The sequence below is a fragment of the Onychostruthus taczanowskii genome, unplaced genomic scaffold (assembly GCF_017590055.1).
Source record: "Onychostruthus taczanowskii isolate IOZ18803 unplaced genomic scaffold, ASM1759005v1 scaffold23, whole genome shotgun sequence".
Lineage (NCBI taxonomy): Eukaryota > Metazoa > Chordata > Aves > Passeriformes > Passeridae > Onychostruthus > Onychostruthus taczanowskii.
In genome coordinates this window covers 2,744,891-2,768,356 of record NW_024499573.1, presented here as the reverse complement: position 1 = coordinate 2,768,356, position 23,466 = coordinate 2,744,891, and the positions used below count along the sequence as shown (strand labels likewise).

Below are 23,466 nucleotides of genomic sequence, written 5' to 3'. Positions count from 1 at the left end.
CTCTTATAACAATTACCTTTCATTAATTAACACAATTATTTTGTTACCTGACTCTAAAAGCATTTTCTGTGGGAGAAGCTTACCAGTGAGTAGCATTGTAATGTAAATGACTCAGCATAAATACCTGAGTCACTTGTCATTATTAATTTTTAAAAATCTATACCAGAATACTTAGAGAAGCATACATAATTTTCCAAGTTTTAAATAACATATATAATATTTACGTTCCCTTTAGAAGAGACAATGGCACTTTCTCACCTTTGTTACCTTGAAAGTTTACATTGTCAAGAACCCACTATCAGCAATTAATTATGTATTTTAAGTAACAGTTTTGCATTTCTGCCCCAGTTTTGCCAAAACTAAAAGACTCCGTTCAGATGCATCTATTTTCCAGTGACATCTATGATTGCTTTCTTTCATTTATTCAGTGAACCAGCTGTGTTGACTGATGTCTGAGAAATCAAGTTCAGTCACAGAATAATTTCATTGTAGTCAATTTAGTTGCAGCAAAGACCAATTTGACCCATGGAGCTCCGTATATTGTAAAAGGTCATGCAGCCTGTCAGTAGTTCAGACAGGATTTAAATAGAGGATCCTTATGAATCCAAATTCAAATGAGACTCTTTTGACATCATCATAGTGTCTACAGATTCAGACTGACATTTTGTCACTCAGAGCACTGCTTATCCATTGCCACACCAAAAAGTGACTGTCATGGCTTCAGCCACATGCCCTCATTCTTTATTTCCATTTATTTATAACTCTCTCCTCTATTCAGTGGCAGCTGTTAAAACCAACGTGGATTTCCTTTCTCTCTCCCTCCTGGGAGCTGTGGATGAAGAAGAGGTTTCAGACACATTTCAGGAGGGCAGTAGCAGGGTACTGACCTCAGCCTGGGAACCCAGCAGTTTCATTAGTGCCAGAGCAGCAGCTTGGCAGCTGAAAGCAGCTCTACATAGCACAGAGCATGCTTGCATGGGATGCTGACAGTTACAATAATACTCCAGTTATCGAAGACCCTCACTGAATGTAGTGGTTTGGATAATGTGATTTATTGAATCCCCTTCTAGTCCTGTATTTGTATGATGCTTTAGGATAAAGCTAAAAAGGGTTTTATGGAGGCAAGGAAAAGGATGGTCATCATTCTGAATATCTACAAGCAATCACAAGGAAGCTGTGACTTACCTCATTGTTATACAACTTCCTTATTTATTATTATTTCCCTACAGTAACTTTATATTACTTAGAAAGTAATTCTTTTTTCTTGTTTTTCCCTTTCACAATGTATTTTTCATTGTAATATAAACCCTAACTTATTTGAAATTATTCATAATATCTGTTAAAATACCATCATCATTATATTTCACATAAAACAAAACAAAATGTGCTTTTGAGCATTACCTTTAACTCAGAAGTTCCTTCTCTACAGTCCTCAAATTTGTCAAATTGTTTGGTGTAAGAGATTTGGATTTGTAATTGTAAACATAACATTTACAGTAATTTCATTATTATATATAATTTTGTAGATAATTCCATTTAGTGTTTTGATTAAACATTACTGTGAAGTATTGAAGTAGTTATGTGTGTGTGTATGTTTGTATACACACACACACACACATATATATATATATATATATATATGAGCTGGTTGTGTAACACTCTTTCATTGGGTACCTTAACATCCAACATGATTTGAAATTCTGCTTGCCTCTGCCTGCAGCAGGTCCCAGGTAAATTTTGCCCCTCAAGTTCCCTCCTGAAGAGGGTGGATACCACAAGGGTGGTTACTTCTGCACATGGTAATTAGAAGGGCAAGGTTAGGCTTTCTGGTTATGTCCCAATATGGGCCAGTTTTGCCAGACAGGCTTTTACTAGCTTAGTAGAATTTCTTTTGGTGCTAAATTTCTATGCTTGTAAAATTTCCTGTATAGCCAATATTAGAGTGGTGAATTTTTTTTTTCTAGGATAGTTTATTTCACTCAGATATCCAGCACCAACTGTTCCAGCAAGTGGGGTTTTTTTCTGCAATAAACTGCATCTGCACTACAACAGTAAACATTGCCCAGCATATAACAAACCTCAGCCAAAAGGGATTTTGAACTATGACTTGATATTCTAGGATGGAGTGAGAGATGGCACAACATTTTTACTCTGTCATCTAAGAGGATTTTCAATTATGTTCAGATAGTTCAGTTATAAAGCTGTAACATTTTAACTGTAAGAATTTCTATTTTTTCTTGCTTTAGATTGTGCTTCAGTTACTGGCCAAGACAGTGAGTATCTTGCTCTGACACAGCTTATGTCAACCAACTAAATTAGACTATGTGAAAAAGATATTAACACTACACTTGAGAGATCAAAACAATATACTGATAAACTTCAGTTGTGAAGAAGGTTAAACCTTTCATCAAAAGCAATTTTATAATCAAGTTAGTCAAGCTGTCCTGCCCATGATTAATGCACTATCTCTAAGGGAAAGACACCACTGCAGATAAAATTCATGAAGTACTAACCATGCAATTCCAATTAAGATACAGGTTGTTGCATTAAACAAATTAAGCTAGTTTAAGGAACTTATGCTTCCAAGTAGTTAATGAAATGGTATACCCCAAAAATTTCAATAAAAAATTGCTCTGTTTCAACAGTTAAATTTCATTGTGAGGAAAAAGAAATGCACTGACCCCTAAATAACCCCACTCTCCTATCGTATTTGTGCTTCTCTGCAGTACCAAGAAGCTCTCATAACTTTTCTACTTTCATAAACAGAGGACAATATATAGGGTCAGTCTGAGTAGCAAAAGCGCATGAGTAGTCAGGAGTACATGCCACTGATGGAAATAAAATTATTAAATCTCCATTTCTTAAGATGAGACGCCAAGCAAAAACTCTTACCTCAGGTACAGATGGCTGGAGCCTTCCCATCTGTCAGTAACTTCTGGCTCCGAACCCCTGCAGGATCCTAACATCAGTCCTCTGAACACATTAGCATGTCTGAGGAGTATTAGGAGTCAGAGAGATCCCTGTGCTGGGTCTACACAACTACTTCAGCACAAATATTCCCTTGGGACTTTTCCTCAGTTTAGATGTGTTTGTGTGTGTAAGACATGGAAAAATCAAAACCCACCCAAGAAGCCATACTAGACTGAGATCTCAACTGGCTCCAGGGAATACTGAAGCAGGAAACTAGTTTAAAATCCTTGTTCTGTTGAACAGCACCTCTGGAGTGGAATGTTCTCATGTTGTGCATGGTGGTGGGGCACAGTTGGTAATACACTGATATACTTCTAGCAGTGTCAGATAGACACTTGAACAAGAAAAAAAGAAGTATCATTCTTCACCGGGCATGTTTCCTTTTAAGTTGAAAATTGCATGCTGCACAGATACCAGGTGTCTTTACTTACAGCCTCCAACCATTGACATCTGTATTTGTAGCACAGAAAAAATGCATTTACTAAAGCAGAGCCTCCCAAGCTGTGGCTTTTGTAGCACTGGTGATACACAAACTACTTCCACACCACATGTGGAGCCAGGGCTGCCTACTAGGAGATACTCAGCTGAAGTATAAGATGAGCATCCCAAATCTGCTGCTGTTGGGAACCAGCTACTACCAGCCTGGAGGCACTTACCTAGTGGCTTACACAGATTCCTATACACAGGCAGTAATTATTACTGTTACTGGTCATTGTTCAGAACAGCTTTATTATCTAAATCATTCAGGAGATCTTAGACCCCATAAAGTAACAGCAGAAATAACTTCAATCAATATAGATTTGTGTTCAATAATTATGAGTAAAGTCATTGCTACAGGCCAACTTAGCATTAGATATAGTGGTAGATGACACGATCAGGAAATATCAGGCAAGAAGGAGCAGAAGTAAGAAATAAATTAGGAATTTCCACTGGCAAAGGTCAGCAAATCTTCCTGACCATAAGCAACCAATATATATCTGTATCACTGTGTAAATAATGTAGAAAGCAAATAACTCACACGGAACAAGGCAGCTTGATAGTTTTATGATTCCTTTACCTTAAGAAAACTAAGAGAATAACAGATAACAAAAGAGTAAGGCCTGTATTTCCAGTCTGCCAAGACAAGCATTGAGAACTTTGGCCTTGGACATAGGTAGGAATTGTTTACCAATGAACCATACATCCAGTCCTAAGGTTCAAGATAAAATGGACACAAACATGTTATCAGAGCTCCAGATAGTCTTAGATTTCATATCACTGCTAGATAATACCCGATGTTTTTCACATCACACCTGCATAGCTTTGCTCTTTGCCGTCCACTGTCCCTAAGGAAGTATTTTAAAAATAACACATTTATTTCTGAGAACCCAATTCCTCTGGGCTGGGTGCCTCAAAATGCCTCAATTCTCAGCCCATAGTCTGGAAACTTGTGTCAGATGTGAGCAGGGAGCAAGGGGATGGTTGTAACCCAGCACGTGAAGTGACTTGGACACGAGTTTTACCTCCGCAAGGCCGAAGGGATGCAGGTGCCTGCAGGGTGGGCTGTTCTGCGGGAGCTTGGCCTCGCCCGGACAACGCAGCTCCCGTGAGTGCCGGTACCCCGGGCATGGCGGCACTGCCCGGGCTGCCCAGACAACCGAGCCCAGGAAACTTTGTCCCGCAGCACCTGGTGGTCGGAGCATGCCCGTGTTCCCAAACGGGACTGCAGGCAGCGCTTACCGCCCATCGCGGCCGGCCAGGAGCACAACGGAGTGCTTCACTTTCGGCGGTGCCGAGGAGCAGCCCGGCCTCCAGGGGCAGAACGTGCCGGCAGCTCTGACACCGTCCCGCCGTGGCTCCGGGAGTGCCCGTGTCCCTCAGACACGGCCCCCCGCCGCCATCTTGCTAACGGCGCCGCTCCACGGTGCGGGACCGGGCGGTGTGGTGCCCTCTGCCCGCCACGGTGAGGGGCCGGGCGTCGCGGAGCCCCGGCTCGCCATGGCGCGGCGCCGGGCGCTGTGGAGCTACTCCGTGCAGCTCGTCGCGCTGCCCTCAGCGGCTGGCTGGTCAGGTGGAACGCCGCAGCCGTTCAACGGCTCCTACCGGAGACCTATAGAGCCGCCGCCGGGGAAGGGGTGGAGCGGCACCATGGAGGAGGAGGAGAAGGAGGAGAAGGGGGACGAGACTCTTCAGGGGCGGCAGCAGCAGCAGCCTAGGAGGTGAGCGGCGCTCCAGAGGCAGCAGCGCTCTGGCGCCGGGGGTCTCTGCCCCCGCGCCTTCCTGTGAGCAGGGGGAACCGGACCGAGCCGAGCGGCGGCTCCCGCCCCGTGCCCGTCCGGAGGGGAGGCACTGCCCGGGCCGCCCCCGTCAGAGCCCGGCTGGCGGCCGGAGGAGCGGAGCACCTGCTCCGAGCGAGGCAGCGGGGCTCTCCACACACACCCACGGTACCGGGGCCCCGCCGGTGAGTGTGGGGTCACCGGGCTGAGCCGCTGCGGCAGGCGGTGGGAGCGGGGTAGAGCGGGCGCGGGCAGCCGCTCGGAAAAGTTCGCGGGTGGGCGGGCGAGGTGCGTGGGGCCGGCGAGCCCGGCTCCGGCCGGGCAGGAGCGGCACAGCCCGGCTGCCCACGGAGCTCGGCGAGTGCCCCTGCCCCGCTCCCTGCCTGCGGGCTGGGCACGGACCCCCACGGGCGCCAGCTCCAAAACCAGCTGTGACCGGGGGAATCCTTTCGCACCGGCGAAAGAAACCCCGCAAGAAAAGTCCTGCGTTCGCTCCCAGCACAAGGCTTTCGTTTCTGTCAGTTGACAGTAAAACATGCTGCAGCAGCGCTCGGAAAGAAACAAGTTATATAATCGCAAAAAAAAAAAAAAAAAAAAATCCGCTTCATAGTGTCGGCGGCTTAGAGAATGTTTTCTTTTGAAGAGGAGACACGAACAGATGTTACTGTTCGAATTCTATAGTGCGAAGTAGAGGATATTAAGGAGGTCATTTAATGTAATTAGTGCAGTCAAATAATCTCAATGATCGTCAATTATCTCTAGCTAGCAAGGGTTTGGGGAAAGTGTTTGTTGACTGCATGCAGTAAAATTAATGAACTTATGCAGAAATGTTTTTTCTGGTGACGATATGGTGACTTCCATTTGCTAAATGGCGATTATGAAGCAAGTTTTTAGTTTTAGAGGCAAGTGCTGTTTGTATTTAAGTGTTTTTTCTTTAATTGTCAAACTGCACTAACTAAAGTGGCATCAAAATTAAAGGTAGTAACAGGAAAACTACTTAAGTTTTCTTGCAAAAAAACCTTTGAAAAGAGTATTTTTTATGTATAGTAGCAGCTGTATCAGTTAATAAAGTAGGAAGCTTATCTTATTTTGTAGATAGCATTTTGAGGAAGACAAGAATATTATTATTTTTACTTATTAATTCAAGAATTATTGAAACATTGGCTTTCAAAGTACCCCAAATTATCTCAAACTGAAATACCTATTCTAAAAAACAATGGGAATTTTTAATACCTGGAGGTTGGAAAGCCCTGTTTGATTCCGTTATAGATGATGGAGAGTTGTTTTTGGGAGAGGAGGGAAGTAAGGGATAACAGTGAAACTGTTCAAATATAAATAACAGTTACTCAGCTTCTGCTTGGCCTCAAATCAAAAGAGATATGAAGCCTTTTTAAGAGGAAGCAATCCACTGTTAGAATTTTATTCACTTGCATTAACTAAGTAGATTTGAGGAACAACCAGGAGAAAAATGCTATTTCCTCAGCCTTTATAAGCTCAAGATTGAACCAAAACTGTTAATTCTTCGTTCAGAAATAGCTTTAAAGTTCTTTTCAGCAAAAAAGGAAAGCAATTATTTTGTCTGAGATGAGAAAAAACAGAAATACTGCTGTATTAATTAGTGTCTTTATGTGTAACACCTGCAGTGAAATTAGTTTTGTTTTTTGTCACATCTATGAATCCTTTCTTTATCTCCCTTTAATTTTTTTCAGTCTATCGCTTGAACTTTATAGGCTGCAGTGTGAGCCCTACTTCTAATGAATTCAGAGCCAGGACCATGGAAAATCACTTGATTGCCTTGTGCCTAAAGACTTGAGCAAAAAGGATTTTTCTGTAAGATAAATGCTGCACTTAGTTTAAATATTCTCAGAAAATCTAGGAAAGAAGTTATGTGTTATATACTCTTGGCATGTAACATCTTGGTGTTTAGCAGCTGTGCAAGAAAGGAATAATTTTGGGTTTGAATAGCCTAGAATTGTGCCCAAGCAGATAAACCTGGCAAAGCTGTTCAGGAAAAAGAACTGGATATTGCCAATTGACAGTGTGAAAAACAAAGTTTGCTAAGATGTGTGAGTGAAAAATTGGGTGTTAAAGAATTTCTGTCAGGAGTTACTTCTTCTGTAAGATCTGTTAGCTGTGGTTGGAGCTGGAAGTTCTACTGCCTGGTGAGTAAGGCTTATGATATGACAACAGGTTTTGTTGCTGGAAATATTTTTGTCATGCTTTGGACTGGTTTTTGTGGGAAGGTTTCAGTGATATTCAACTGTTTCTGATAAGAATGTGGCAATAGCAAGGTGTTTATGTGTGTCTGTTCAGTTGTGTTTAAATGAAACACTTTGACTCCTTAAAACACCTATGTATTTAGGATGGTGCCTTGAAAATTAGTAGATGGCTCATGTTTGTGTTGGAAGTATGCCTTGACTCTTTCATAAGAAGAAAAACCCAAACCACACAACTTCTAGTATTAACAATTCTGTTGTTGACTAACAACCAAAGCACTTTGCATTTCGTTTAGAGTACATGGAGACATTGTAATCTAGAGTTGTGGGGATAGAGATTAAAGGTCCTTTATATTTAGGGGAAAAGGGTGTAATGAAAAACATTTACATGTCATGATGTTTCCAGTTTCCTTCAGGATTGGTGTTTTACTGTGTCTCTGTACTGTTCCTTGGAATTTCTTCTTAAAATGGTTGTGTTTCAGTTAAAGAACTATAAGGGTGCTGTATTGGGTGGGTTTTCTGGCTTTCCAGTATGAAGTTTGGATGTTCAAAACTTTCATTATTTGGAAAGGCTGGTAACCTTTTGGCTTAACTCATTTTAAAGTTGGCCTTTGAACAGGTGCATTGAAGAAAAGCATCTATTTTAGTTTAAAAAAAAAAAATAAAATTCACTTCCTTATCTTACCTGACCTGGAAATTATTTGATTTGATTTCAATAAATTTGAATTCAAATATTATAAATAGTTCTGTAAAATCTGTATATGTATGAGGTGCATGTAAATACATAAATGGAGAGAAAGAATGTTGTTAGGACAAGCAAAAGTTGATTTTTATATTGAAAATCAAGTAGAATAGAAAGAATTTTGGGACGTATTTTCACGTTGCGGAGAAATTACACTGGATCCAATGTGCATGGACCTTGAACTGAAAAGAGGGAATCAAAATAGACAACCCTTTAAATATAAATATAAACAAAATTTTATGACTGTCTATTAACTTAAAAATAAAATGGAGTTCTTGGGTGTTGCTGCACTTCCTGGACAACTGAGGTTTTATAGAGTTTTAAAAGATTATTCTTGGTGTGAGTCTAGAGGAAGTTTGCATAGGTGTTTCTTCCTTTCTGGCATGGGGAGACGAGGAATTAAAAGGCTTAGTAAATGAGGTGGAGATAGCACTTGCACACATAAAAGTGCTGGATTCGATGGTAAATGAACTTTAGATCCTACTTTGCCATGTGAATGCTATGCATCAAAGCTTTTACATGATTTCTGTTCATTTTTATGGAAACAGTTCTTACATTGCCTCTCTAACCACATGCTACAAAGGAAATCAGTTTTCTCCCACGGCATGTTGAAGTGGAGCCTTAATTTCATTACATGTAATAGCATTTGGGTTTAGTCATATCTAATTCACATTAAGATGTTAGCTGGAAAACCTTTACCCTTAGGATGGAGTGTGAGCTTGTAGTAGTTTAAAACTTTTTTTAGTTAAGAGAAATGTATGCTAACAGCTTCAATAGCGTCATAACTTAAAATGCAAACTCCAAGATGTAACACACAGGAGTGGCTAAAGTGTGCTTTTAAATGCTCAAGTTCAAAGTTTGACAATTTTTTCTAACAGTAAACCCCATCCTGGCAAGGCATGCCTCTGTCATTAACTGGAGACACATCAGTAACCAACTGAAACTAATGAGCTGCTCATTTGCATGAATAGTTACACCAGCGTTAAAGCTGGGCTCTGGGTCCTACAGCTGCCTTAGTACAAATTTCATGTTTGCTCTTTTGGAAAAGCTTTATTGAAATTCTGTCTGAGTATGAGGGGCCATCCATGGACATTGTAGTTGCTGTTGGAATCCACAACCTACCTGTACAGCTGTGTGCATGTGCTATCTACACTGACGTTTCTGTTGATTTAAAAATTGTTTGCATTCGATTTGTGACCTGGGTGTTGTCTTGTGTACCATAACACAGCTGTAATGCACAAACCTTGTTCTGTGTGTCAGCCTCAGTCCTGCAGAGCAGGTAAGAAAACTTTGATTCCAGCTCTTGTTCTTTCAACATTCTTCCCTGTAAATTAACTAGTCTTATGAAACTAGTTGTTTAGGAAGGGCAAAGGAAAGCAATTTCCTTTCTGGTGTAGGGAGATTTGACTCCAGCTTCCCTTTGGTGACTGTTTCGGCAATAGCACAGAATTACACTGCTCATGTGCTTAATCATAATGATAGTCTAGGCTGCTCTTTCAGATGTGATGGCCAGAAGCCAACTCTTGGGTTCTTTTATTCAAGACTGCAGTAAAAGTGAGGGTAGAGAGGAAAAGAAGTTCTTTGAAAGGCCTATATCGCTAAAGAAATGGGCTCTTGGGTCTGTCATCTCTGTTCTGCTGCATGTCCCCTATGGACAGCTACTGTCATATCAGGGATCACAACCTAAACAGGATATGCATGTAACGAAAATCTTCTATCATATTATCACAGATCATAGACGCGTTTGGGAACTACAGAATGCTCATATTGGACGGGAACAATCAGCTGGGGCACCTGGAAACAAAGGGAAAATAGTTATGTGTTGTCCCAGATCCAGGATCTTTATTCAGGTGACACAATGCCCGCAGCTGGTCAGATTTAACCCAGCCTTCAGAAATAATTGGCTCCAGGGACTACTGATGGGTTTCTCTCTCAAGCCTATTTGCATTTGTATCCAGAGGCATGTAAAGGTGTAGCTGATAGGCATGAATAACTTTCTGTCGGTTTAGTTCCCCTAATGAATACCAGCAAAATAGAGGTGGAATGTGTAGTAATGGGAGTGGGCTGCCTTGTGGGTGGTAGGTAGCTATTGAATGTGCTTGGTTATAATATGAAACATTACTATCCAAGGAGGTAAATGGAGAGTTGCAGCATCATCAGTCCTAAGTGTAAATGAAACCTTGGAAGAGAATAGATTGAAAATGAAAGGGTAGGAGGAATTGTTGAACCTAACTTGGTGGTATGTGTAACTGAGCTACACAGTGAATTCTAAATGGAGAATACTTAATTAATTTTTTTTCTAGGCCGGTGCTGGCATAAGTAGTTTTTGTTTACAACAATTTACAACAACCCTGTTCTCACCCTTCCCTGTCCGAACCAGTTTGTTGGTATAAACACTTGCATGGTTGCTCAGTGATGCAGGTGAAAATTAAGTGCTTCTCTAGGGATGGTAAGGTAAGAAGTGACTATCAGCTAGATTAGTTTCTTAAACAAGTTCACCATGTGGACAAAAGTATTTGTTTTGGCAAGCCTGGGTGAGTAGTGAGGACAGAAATTGATTGGCTCATGGTTGTAGCTGCTTAATGCAGCTGCTAAAGAAAAAGCCTTACAACACATGACCATGGGTAGATGTCTCACCTATTTTTTTATTATTTGTATTCTTATTTTTCTCCATGATGTCTAAATAAAGCTGTGCTTTGTTTTACTGTTGATCCTCAAAGCTAGATAAGAATGATAAAGGATTTATTCTAATTCCATGAGGCTATTTATGAAGAGAGCTATTCCTTTTTCTGTTATCAACTCTTTTATTCATCTTTCTTGAATAGTACACAAGGACAATGTAGAATCAGGATACTTAGAGATCTGTTGAATGAAAATTTTGGCAACACTTTTTGTTACTAAGGATTTTTAATGTGATTCAAATAATAGAAGTATTCACAAATCAGCTAATGCAAGCTTGAGAGATCTTTGTGTGAAATCCTAATAACAAGAGCATCTGGAATAATTGCTGGTGCAACTGCTGTGCAGTGATAAAAAAAATAGGTATAGTGAAAGAAAACTTCAAGATGTGTAGCAGTATACAGTTCACAGAAAGCTCAGGTTCTTATTCTGGTAAGTCTACAATGGTAATATGGAACAACTTGAAGTACTGCACAATAAAAGTTTAAATGCATTCAGAATTTTCCAGTCTCAAACTGTTCATTAATTAAAGCAGCCAATTTCAGACCTGAAGGGAAAATAAAAGCAGAGCCAAAACTTAGCTGGCAGTCATTTGATAGTAAAGCTTGTAGGAGCCAATTACTTACATGGTCCCTAGTGTTTGCAAATACCTTTCCTTCTAACTGAAACAATTTTTTGTTTTATTTCAAGCCAAAATGCATGGGTTTTTGCAGTCATTAAAATATCTATAATGAAAGAAAACTTCAGAGTTGTGTAGCTGTATATGTAGAAATCTCAGAGTCTTGTTTTGGTAAGGCTGCAGTGGTGTGAGTTTGCTTGGAATTATGTGCTGTCTCTTCTAGGTGATCATTAGTGCAGCCAACTTCTGGATGTAGTTTACACAGCGAGACAGATTAAAAATGAACCAAACCCCTTGCTTCAAAAAAGCAGAGAAATTCAAGGTATTTGGGAAGGTTTGGAATGTTTACCAGGCAATTGTAAAGTTTTGGGGAAGTTGTTGTGTTCCAGTAAACCATAGCTTCATAGTAATTCTTAAACTGTCAGGCCTGTGGATTTGTTGCATGAGGACCACATTTCTGTGTAGAAAAGAAGGGTAAGTCTGTTTTGGCTGACTTGATGCTGTGTAGCATGTTGTGCATGGCTCTGTGGTTAGTAGGGGGAACTACATCCGTTGCATTTATGGAGCAGCAGATCTTAGCGGAGACTGAGTGGAAAAGCTGAAGACAAGAGATTTTATGCCTAAGTTCAAGTAATTTGTTTAAAAGACCATTTTTTCTTTTAAAAAGAAAAAAATATAATGGCAGAGTGCTTCTTGTAGTGTTGTTGCATCTTTTTGCAAATCTTCTTTTGAAAGAGAGCATTAAAATATTTAGCAAAATTTTTGTTACTTTCCCAAGTAAACACAAGGCTCAAAGCCAAAATATTTGTATCCAAATTTTCAGTTATATAAGCGATGTTAAAATAAACCATTTACCCAAAACCTGTTGTCCTAAGGGCTGTATCCTGTTTCCAGGTGTAAGCCAGTTTAGTGGGATGTCAGTCATAGATCTTCCACGTCTTGCCAGATCTACAACTTTGCTCTTCCTTTGTGGATTATGAGGGGTGCCTTAGTATTTGATGTTGGAAAACTTGATCTGTGAGCTCAGCATTTTGATTCATGTTAAACTTTGTCTTATTCATCAGCCAGTGGTGGTTTTCCCCTCTGTCTAGAACACCTTCTGGCCTTGTGGATTTGGATGACTAATGGTTTTCTTTAGGAGTTTGTCTTGGTTAATTTCCTCTTCTGAATTCAGATGAAACAGTGAAGCATCTCTGAGGACAGAGGGAGGGGGTGGTTGCCTTGTGTCTCTCCTGAGCCCCTCTTACAAATGGAGTCAATGCACTTGCCCTCTCTCGGGGTAAGTTGCCTCATCCTGAAGGATAGGTTCCATTTGCCAGGAAAGCTGTTTAATGATTTTAGGTAGAATAGATTAGTTTTTCTTTATGTTTAAAAGTATAAAAATATTTTGCGTAGAACTTTACGTAACAATAAACATTCACCAGGGATGTGATCCTTTCCCTCTGTCCCTCCCAAGTGAACAGAACTCTGCTCAAGTTTGATTTTTCTTATCTCTACAGCTCATAAATTTTGCTGCTATTGAAGTGCTTAAAGTAGCTTTTCAAGTGCCAAACTATTATTTTTAGGTAGGAAGAATTTAGGAAAGCTGACAGAAAAACCAACTGATTTCTGATTGGGTATTTTCTAGTATTTAAAGTATACCTGTTAAATCTCCTTATCTGTAGAGGCTTTCTTTTGCAAAAGCACAAGGATCTCCTTGGACTAATAATTGGTTGAGTTTTATTTTAAGCTAATGATTTCTGGCTTTCAAGAAATTATCATCTTGGTCTCCTATATAAGAAAACTACATCATGAATATTGTAGGATATATTTAATAAATTTAAATGGAACAGAAACTATCTGGCAAGCCTTATACTTCAAAGGAACCTACAGTTCATCAGGAATACTTTAACTGATTGTAAATGTGTCCCTTTCTTATGAATGTAAAAGGTTTAAAGTATTCTGTGAGCACTGAGGTCTTTTATCCCTTCAGTTGCTTATGGAATACTAATGAAAGTAATGTATGTGCATCATGTGGAAAATATGTTGGCAGACAGATAGATACCTGCAGTGCCTTAAATGCTTTGGCATTGTCTCTGTTTAATCAGCATAGTCAATCCCTGCTTCCCTTAGGGGTTTATACTTTCGGAAAAAGATGAAAGGTTTATATGAAGGCTTAAGCAAAAGTAAAATTCACTTATTTTAGAGATGAATGAATAGATAAACAAAAGCTTAAAAATAAAACTTTAGGCATCCCAGTCTCTGATATAAAATGTCTTGTAGGAGCAATAATTATGGTAGTTATATATATTTAAAAAATCAGACATCTGAGATGTTAAGAGAATAATTTCCTGGAATTAAGTACTTATCTGATTAAACTTTTGTGATTTGTTTTCATGATGCTTTCTAAAAGAGTAGCTGGTTTATGGTGTGTCTGTGTGCTTTGCTAAATTAATAAACTGACTTGCCATTGAAAATACTCTTTGAGGAATTCAAAAGACAACCCAAACCCAACTCTTACATTAAAGTAACAGCTAAAATATTCAGTGCCATTTTTGGGGTGTTCTGTCTGCCTTTCTGTGGCACTGATTCCTTGTGTTACCATTTACATCTGCTTAAAACGCTATAGAGCAAGTTGGGTGTTTCATTGAAGGCTGATTCCAGGAAATGTTTAGTAGAATAGAGGAAAAAAGCCTAGAAATAGCAACAGTTAAATTTGAATTATGATGCAGATATGGTATCCTAATGCTAAATAGGAAATACATAAGTGGAGTGGTTTCAGTAAAACTGCGGGGAAACAGGAGTACAAAGCAATTACATAAAACAAGATTGTGACTGGGGTAAAAAAAAATTGTGTCAGCCATGTTTTCTGAATGCCCTTCATGCTTTTTTATTAGAAATTAATTTTGATGTGTTAGTATTTTGTCTCTACTGTATAGCACAATAATGGTTATTTTGTTAAGAAAATGTCACAATATTTATCAATTGTTGTGTTCTTTGCAGCTGATACCATACTTAGTGTTTAGTTGTCAGCTGCTGCTGAAATAGCAGAAATGGACTCTGCATTTGAAGTTGGAGCATCATCAGCAGATGCATTTGGGTTCAGTTTGCTGACACGTGTGTAATATCTTAGCTGAAATTTGCAGTGAACAACATATTTAATTTTCCCTGTAATTGAGCTTATAGGGTACAGAGTGAGTTATTCAATTTCTAAGAAAACTCTGAGCTTCAGTTCTGTTCTCTGCCAATGTTGTTTGCATGGACTGCCTTGCCTACATCAGCCCAGTGCTTCTGAGTGTTCAGCTGGAGTCAGAGTATTTGAGTTAGTGAAGCAGTAGATAGGACAAAACTGTGTGCATCTACTAGATGTGGTGGAGAATTTTCCACAGGATGAACTTCACAAATTGTTATTAAAAATTTTCCTGCACCTTAGGAATATAAAATAGAATAGAATACAAGTTAATATACTATAAATTAATATACTATAATATAAATTAATGTAATATTTACCTAAATAAATAGTGCTGTCCATTACTAGTTGTCTTCCAGTTTTAATTAGGTAGAATTTGTAAATGCCAGGAAATTGTGCACTCTTTAAAACATTTTTTAAGCTAACCATTTTTTAAGCTAACAGAACAGTGTATTTACTTTCAACATTTCAGTTGAAAGTAAATATAGAAATTGAAGCATTTAGATTAAATTTAATTGCTTTGGCAATTTCTAAAATGAAATAGGGATATTTGGTTTTTCTGCCTTGGGTATAATTCGATTATATTTGTAAAGTCTGCAACACCTAAGTGCAGTTTGGAATAAGAGACTCTAACTACTGAGTTCATAGTTTCCTAAGAAATGTACCAGAATTGTGACTTCATAGAAATAAGTTTTTCTCAGTTATTTTCTCACTTTTTTTATATTTCACGATGGAATTAAGAGTGAATGTTGCAACTGTGATTTAAAATATTCCAATTTTCTGTGGCCTTTCACCAGTCAGTTCAGTTAAATGTGTATCAAAATTGTATTTGAAACTGTTATTTATCTTTATTGTAATAAACTTCTTGTTTATTTTAGACGAAATACTAAACAGTACCAAATACCTTTTGTGTTCTGAATTTCCTGCATGTGTGTGGTAGAAGTGTTAGTAATGCCACAAAAGACTGCTGGTTTTACTACAAAACCAAGTCACTATATAGGCAAATCCTAAGGTACAGTATAGTTCCAGAGTCTCTTGCACAGACTTGCAGGGTTGTGTTACATCAGGCACTAAATGTCATAAGTTTCAGGTGGAATGCCTGTTCTTCCAAAATGTGAATTAAGGAACCCTTCCCCCTCACTTTTGCAGTTGGTGGATACTAGTGTTAGTGTCGGAAGCTGTGCATTCCAGGGAGTAAAATTCAGCCTGAACTACAAAGAGCCCTCATGTCTGCTTGTCACAGCATGTTTTTGAAGTCTTTTGTGTAATAGTGACTGGTTTAAAAGCATATTTTGTTGATTAAAAAAATACAGTAGGTCATAAAACAGGAAAGGCGGGCTTGTTCCTAATGTGTGTGAGAACATTCAGTCTTATGAATGTTGGTGCTAGACCAAGAAAATATTGATTAATTTAAAATTTGATTTAGTTCTCCTGAAAAAGGTATGGATAAGAACACAGATGAAGAGCAGCCTTCAACTGCCTGTAACCAGTACCCTAAGGAAGCAGTGAAGAAACGTCAGAATTCGGGTCGAGGGTCCGGGGGCAATGATTCTTCCAGGACCTTCAGAAAAAGCTTCAGGCTGGACTACAGATTAGAAGAGGATGTAACTAAATCAAAGAGGGGCAAAGATGGGAGATTTGTCAACCCATGGCCAACGTGGAAATCACCAACCTTACCCAACATTTTGAAATGGTCCTTCATGGAAAAAAATAACAGCAATGTGCCACGCTCCAAGCAGGTGAATACTTCCATGTTTTACTTTTGTGATTAAGACTGCTTTTACCTCTGCTCTAATCAGTAAAATAGGACAGTTTCTAACTAATAATCATAAGGCATTTTCTGGAGACTTTTCTAAGTCTTACTTTTCTGATTTTATTGACATTTTATTATTTTCAAAAGGTAGGTGAATACTTTTTACCTCTTTAATTTTTATCTCCTTGTTAGTTCCACATGCTTTAATTTATACAGCTCAGTTTATATATATAAAACCAAAAAAAATTGGCCCCCTAGCTCAGTCATAAACCCATTACAGCCCTTCCTTTTTAATAGGTGTTGCCTTATGAAGCATACTATTAACTTGTGTTGCGTGAAATAGCTTATTTCATGACATATCCAGTGTTTAAAATTTTGCCTTTTTTCCCTGTTGGCAATTTAATACACATGTTGCATCTCTTGCATGAAGATGTAATAGTTTCTGTCACCTACTTAGGAAAATACTTACAAATCTGGCTTTTTATGTTTCAGTACACCAGGAGAAAAAATTGCATGTGTTAAAACTAACCTGAGCAAGTATTTGTATTGAAACACCTAAAGTTTCAGAAACCTAAAGTACAGTGCCAGTTTACTGGGTAACACTGTTATTTGTTGGTGGTGAAATGCTTTTGTCAGGTGTTGTATGTAAAGAAGGAGACAGGAGAAGCTTCTTTCCCATGAAGAGTAATGGGTACTGGAGAGCCACGAGTTATCTTTATGGTCACAGGAGGTATGAAGACGACCAGGTTTTGACAGAATTACTTCTCAGTGCATTTCTCATGTGTTGACTGTACTTCAGAAAAGCTGTGCAGAAGGATTTGCAACCAAGGACAGTATTTTTTAACAAGCAGGTGTTAATAATGCTTTTAAGCATGCAGGAAGGTATGCACAAGCTATAAATCTCACAGCCAGTATTTAGTAAAGAGCTTTCCATTTTGTCTTACCTGAACTACCTGTGAAGGAAGGAATTCTATCAGTTTTGTGGACAGGAAAGCCACGTTAGGCATTAACACATGATGGTCAGAGGTTTGGGGATGTTTAAGGAACAAATAAATTGGCTGTAATATAATAATAATAATAATTTGTCTTAGAAAGAAGAACAGCAAACTTGTGTCAGTCTTGGGATCCCATCCAGCAAATTTGGTGTCTTCCTTATGGTGACAATGGTTGCATCAGTGTGTACAGCTTTCTAGACAATGTGCTGGCCACATTTTCATGAAATGCACACACCTGTATGTTTTCAGTTGCCTTTGACTGCTGCCCTCCTTGGCATGTGTAGAACAGGCTTCATGTCTTCCCAGTGCCAGTCAGAAACCTGGGTAGTGGCTGAAGTCGCTCGAAGGCAATGCTGAGGTGTACTGTGCAGTGCAGAGCATACAGCACTCTGATGGAGTGCAGAACTGCAGCACTCCCCTTTAATTTACAGTTTGTCCCTACAATAAAGGATGATCACAAAGAAATCTACAAGGCCATCTCTCTGACCCAGCTGGGATTAATCATGGGCTAATTTTATTTTTTGCATAGGAGATCTTTTAATTAGGCACCTGCAATTATTCACGAGTTTCGTGAAGTAAATCAGAAACAGAAAAACCTAGATAGGGATCAATGAAATGCACTTCTGGAGTCCTCAGCCATTTTTGATGCTTGTTTCAACCAGTTTTCTTCCACCCCTACATCAGCCTGTGAAGTGCATCTGAGCTTGTTTAAAATTCAGACTATGGGCTCCATACTTTATTTATCGCTGCTAGATGTCACATCCTCTGAGCCAGATTTCTCCTTCAGTTTCTACACTGAGTGAGCCTAGTGATGCCCTGCTATTCTGGGCAGGTTCAGTTTATCTGTACCAAGTGCTTTGTGTATGTAAAAATGAGCATATTATCCAGGATATGTGCTTGTGCTTCACTATGGAAAAATTAGATGTATTATAATCATGCCTTCACAATGAGCCTATATCATCATCCAGAATGCATTCTTGTATTTTCATTACAGGTTTTATTATTAACTTTGTTCAGTGCTGTTGAAGGATCTTTAATTATTAGTTGTTGGATCAGCAGTTTAGATTGTTCTCATTTCTGCAAATCCTGTGGTATTCCAGTATGCACTAAGCACCAAAAATCCCAAGCTAATCAGCTAGTCTTACCAAAGCCTGTCATGTGTTTTTTCTTGCTTTGCATTAGGAGGGCAAGAAGAATGGCAAGGGGGAAGGGACACAGCAGGAGGAATTTTTTGTATTACTTGAGTAATGAAGACAAGACAGTATTGAGCACATTTTACTTCTGTTGGTAGCTGATTCAACATAATTGCTGTATTTCAAAATTCTGTTATAATTCTTCTAGTTTTAATATGTTTCTGGTTAGTCTGACAGAACAAAAATGTATTGTAGAAGGATATAAGTTCCATAAAATGCATATTTAATTAATTATATTGCTTTATCCTGTTGTGTGAGTTTTAAGTATTTCCTGTGAAGTATACTGCTAATAGAATTTGTGTTTAGTTAGAAATCTTATGAGTTGAGTATTTCTTATTGCTTTAAGGGGATTTTGGTGTGCTTTTGTAAAATACTAAAAAAAAAAAAAAAAAAAACCAAAAACCAAAAACTAAACAACCCCAAACACAAATCATGTGCACTGAGAAGTAATGCTCTGGTGTGATTTACCATGATAGCTCAACAATATGCCTGGTTTCTGATCTCATCCTCTGAGGAATCATTGCTTTGGATCAGAGGCTGTGTATCACAAACCTGGAGAGTACAAGCTCTGTACAAATTACACTGCCTTTGTGCTCTTGGTTTGTTTTGAACTTTTGTTCATGGAATTTCATTTAAATAGGTCAGGATAGCAGTTCTTTGGATTGTGCTCTTCTCTATCAATCTTCCTGTCTCTGTGACTTTTGTAAATGCCTTTTATAGTGATTAGTTCTACCTTTAAATCAACTATTCTAAATACTTGATAGCATCAATCCCACTGACATCCCTGTAAAGCCTTTATTAATAGTGCAGATGTGTTGTTGCTTTAGGCAGCCAAGTTCCAGTCAGCTGCTTGCTTCCACCCTCCACTGCTTGCACCCCAGTGGATTGAGAGGGGAAAAATCAGGTAACTTGTGGGTTGAGAGAAAGACAGTTCAACAGGTAAAGCAAAAACTGCCTGCACAAGCCAACTAAGAAATGTATTCTGTTGGCATGGGCAGGCAGGTGTTCAGCCATCCCCAGGAAAGCAGGGCTGCATCCCATGTAACAGTTACTTGGGAAGGTGAACACCATCCACTCTGAATGTCCCCCACCTCCTCCTCTTATCCCAGATATTACTGCTGGGTGCAATGCCATATGATATGGGATCTCTCTCTAATGGATTGGGGTCAGCTGTCCCAGCTGTGTCCCTCCCAGCTCCTTGTGTGACCCAGTCAGCTGGCTGAGATGCTGTGTAAGCACTGCTCAGCAGTAGCTAAAACATCAGTGTGCCATCAGCACTATTTTCAGCACAAATCCAAAACATAGCACTGTAGGTGCTACTGGGCAGAAAATTAACTGTACCCCAGATAAAACTTCATAGAATATGTCTGAATCCCACTTAAGAACTAATTTTTCACATCTGCCAATTAGCCAGTTCCTCATCCATTTAATATTGTTTATTAATATTGCATAATGCTAATTAAAAAAACTAATTTGTGCCAAATGTCAGCAAAAATAAGTGAATTAATTTACTTCTGAGAAAATGTGGAGTCTGACTCTAAAACCAGCTACTTAAAAAGAATATTTTCCATAAAAATGTACAAACTGACCTAAATTGCATTATGACAATACATTAAGTTCTGTATCTGAGTTTTATTTCTTTGATATAATCTGATTTGTTGACTTAACCTTATGTAATTTGTTGGTTTATCCTAATTTCCATTTTTGACTACTATGTTAGTTTTGTGTATCTGTTGTTTTGGTTTTTTTTAAATTGAAATATCACAGTATAATGCTTCTGTAGTTCAGATTTCTGTGGCCAATGTTGTTCCATGTAGAATGAAATAGATATAAGAAAATGATGGCTTCTTTTCTGGTGAAGCAGCCATTTATCTCAGTCTAAGATTCCCACTTTTCTTGTATGAACTAAGGGGTTGAATTGTACTAACCTTATATTCAGCTTTATAGAAGGTTATCTATTTCTCATTCCTGGAGACAGTAATGAAACTTCTTCAGTAAACATGTCTTGTCCATTAGCTCTCAGAAAAAGCAATTTCATGAATATTTTATTATTTACAGCAGAACTGCAGGGTGACGGAGATGTGCATACTTTGTTTTTCCCAACATATGCCTTCTAAATCAATAAAATATTGTGGAGAAAGTAACTTCCCTGAAGCTGTCAGGACTGGTTTAGCAAGGCAGCTCCTGGAGTGCTAAACTGTCACAGCATCAGCTGGACTTCTAAAGGAGCACATGGTCAGCTCTGTATGAACTCACTGATAGTGCTAATCTCTGCTAGGCTGGGAGAATGAGAGCAGCAACCATGGCAGGCAGAACTTGACTTGGAACCAGGAGTGCTGGGACATTTATGATTGTGAGGGAGATGAGTGTCAGGAGTCTAGAAGCTGCCCTAATACATGAAAATTCCTCTAAAGCAAAGTGAGGAGTTCAGACTATAAGTGTTTGGGGAGGAGAGCCTTAGCCACATTGGGGCTAACCTGGAGATGGTCAGGAATTCTGAGAAGACTTTTTGATTGGTTGTTTTTTTTTAATAGAAAAGCTCTTATTTATTGTATATAAAACTTCTGCATTAGCACTTCAACCAAACTGCAGTGAAGAGCATAACTCTGGTTCAAAATGAGAGAATGAGTGACTGTTGGGCAGTGAGTTTCAATAGGTAATGTACAGCCATGGCCTCGTTTGTGCCAGCTTGAGGATACACAGATAGAGTCAAATTGGAGCCAATCAAAATGAGAGCTGTGTATTTTTTACCTCTGGATTAAAGTTTAGCCAGATCAGTTTTCTGACCTGTCATAGTCAAGTAGGGACTGCAAAACTTGTCAAGCTGGAATAAGAGAGGAGATGGGGGAGCCTTTTCATAACCAAGCATATCTAAGTACCTTAAGGTTTATCTTAAAAATGATTTTGTTTTCTATGAATGTTCATTAAATTCTTGGCAGGATGGGAAGGCAGAATTGTAATAGCTAACATTAGCCAAGTGAGGTTAACCTTTGTGTTAATGTGTCCTCTGTAATGAAGACAGACAGAGAGCCTGATAAAAGCTACCAGAACTTTTGTGGAGTGTGGCTGGGGAACATGGCATTTTCTTTCTTCTGTGACTTACTTGTGCTAGGACTTAAGAGAGTGCATCATTGAGTTGCATAAACTAAACTTGAGTATTTGTTAAATAACACTCTGTGTGTGTGTACACATATTGTTTTTCAGGTGGAGGAATCCCTTCCTGGGATGCTGTTAGTACCTTGCAGTGCTTTTGTTGCAATGCCCCCAGACTCTATCAGATCTCCTGGCCTGATGGGATACTCTCTTCTCTTTCTCAACAGAGAAGTGCAAATGTTGCAAAAACCTAAAATTAAATTAGGAGGAATAGCTGGGAAAATGGACATTAAAAAGGCATCTGGTGTGTGCTGCAGTTCTCTGCATAAAAGCATAAACAAAGTACAAGTCTTGATTTGTGCCTTGTATGCAGTTTTTGTTCTATGCCAAGTACATTCTGAAATCTCTCATGCATATTGTGTTGTTTTTTTGGTTTGGTTTTTTTTTTGCTAGGAACTCGACAAAGAACTCCCAGTGTTACAGCCTTACTTTGTTCAAACACCAGAAGATGCTGGGAAGACAGGAGCCGGTATGCGAGTCACATGGCTGGGACATGCCACAGTTATGGTGGAAATGGATGAACTTGTATTTCTTACTGACCCGATCTTCAGCCAGAGAGCTTCCCCTGTTCAGCTGCTGGGTCCCAAGCGCTTCCGAGGGCCCCCGTGCACGGTAGCGCAGCTGCCCAGGATAGACGCGGTGCTGATCAGCCACACCCACTACGATCACCTGGACTACAACAGCGTGGCCAGTCTGAACCGGCGCTTCGGGAGCGAGCTGCGCTGGTTTGTGCCCCTGGGGCTGCTGCAGTGGATGCAGAGATGCGGCTGTGAGAATGTCATCGAACTGGATTGGTGGGAGGAGAACTGTGTCCCTGGTCACGATGCGGTAACTTTTGTCTTCACCCCTTCCCAGCACTGGTGCAAAAGGACTGTGACAGATGATAACAAGGTTCTCTGGGGCAGCTGGTCTGTCTTGGGACCTTGGAATAGGTTTTTCTTTGCAGGAGATACTGGATATTGTTTTGCTTTTGAGCAAATAGGAAAAAGGTTTGGACCTTTTGATCTTGCAGCCATCCCCATTGGAGCTTATGAGCCAAGGTAGGAAAATTGGAGTTTGAGCAATATATGTAAATGTAAATGAAATTATTTACTGATGACAAAAAATGCACCCAGAAGTTAAAACTATAGGTGTACTTTATTAAAAAGTATGTGTATGTGTGATGTTTTTGGAGAGTTTTTTCTTCAGACTTAAGGACAGCAAGGATGAATCGGGAGTCTTTCTTCCCTTAAAAATGTTGAGTAAAAATCTGGAATTACTCTGTGCCTTTTTTTCTGAAACAGCATCATTTAATCCAGCCCATTCCACTGTATGTCATTTACTGCATTTTTCTCTTGCTTCAGTGTTTACCCTGGTTTTGCAACTTACCTGGAGACAAGGATGACTGGCTTATAGAGTATGAAAAATCTGTTTTCTTAGGAGAGATAAATTTCTCCTTTTGGGGGAAACATTTAGGTGATTGTACTCATATAATGCTGGAAGGAAAGCATGTATGGGCTGAGAAAAAAAGATGGGAATCCAAATAGCATGGTAAAAATTCTGTATCTCTCAAGAATTCCCAAGTTCTCTCTTCTGTTTTGCCTGTTCCCTTGGGCTATCTCTGAAGCACACACTTTTTGGTGTGTACCGCTAGTGCCAAATTTTTTCAGGAATAGCTTTAAAGTTTTGGCCCTAATGCCTCAAGGCACCAGTAATATGTCCTTAATCTACTGAAAATAGAGA

At 39.3% G+C, this 23,466-nt stretch overlaps 1 protein-coding gene across 11 annotated transcripts in view; it reads left to right on the top strand.

The window, feature by feature from the left end:
* The first annotated feature begins 4,650 nt into the window (after positions 1–4,650).
* NAPEPLD (N-acyl phosphatidylethanolamine phospholipase D) overlaps positions 4,651–23,466 on the top strand; it is a 25,727-nt gene continuing 6,911 nt past the window's right edge. For 7 of the 11 annotated variants that reach the window (XR_005952728.1, XR_005952723.1, XR_005952725.1 and 4 more), the window contains exons 1-3: positions 4,651–5,168; positions 16,077–16,389; positions 22,138–22,784. Coding sequence is in view for 1 of the 11 variants with exons in the window: in XM_041405313.1 (XP_041261247.1) it covers positions 4,651–5,168; positions 16,077–16,389; positions 22,138–22,784 (1,478 nt within the window). In the remaining 10 variants the exon portion in view is untranslated. Of the gene's footprint in view, positions 5,411–6,108; positions 6,128–6,973; positions 7,056–7,116; positions 7,388–16,076; positions 16,390–22,137; positions 22,785–23,466 lie in introns of those variants that run through there. The other 4 variants (XR_005952731.1, XR_005952729.1, XR_005952730.1 and 1 more) reach the window with 4 other exon arrangements.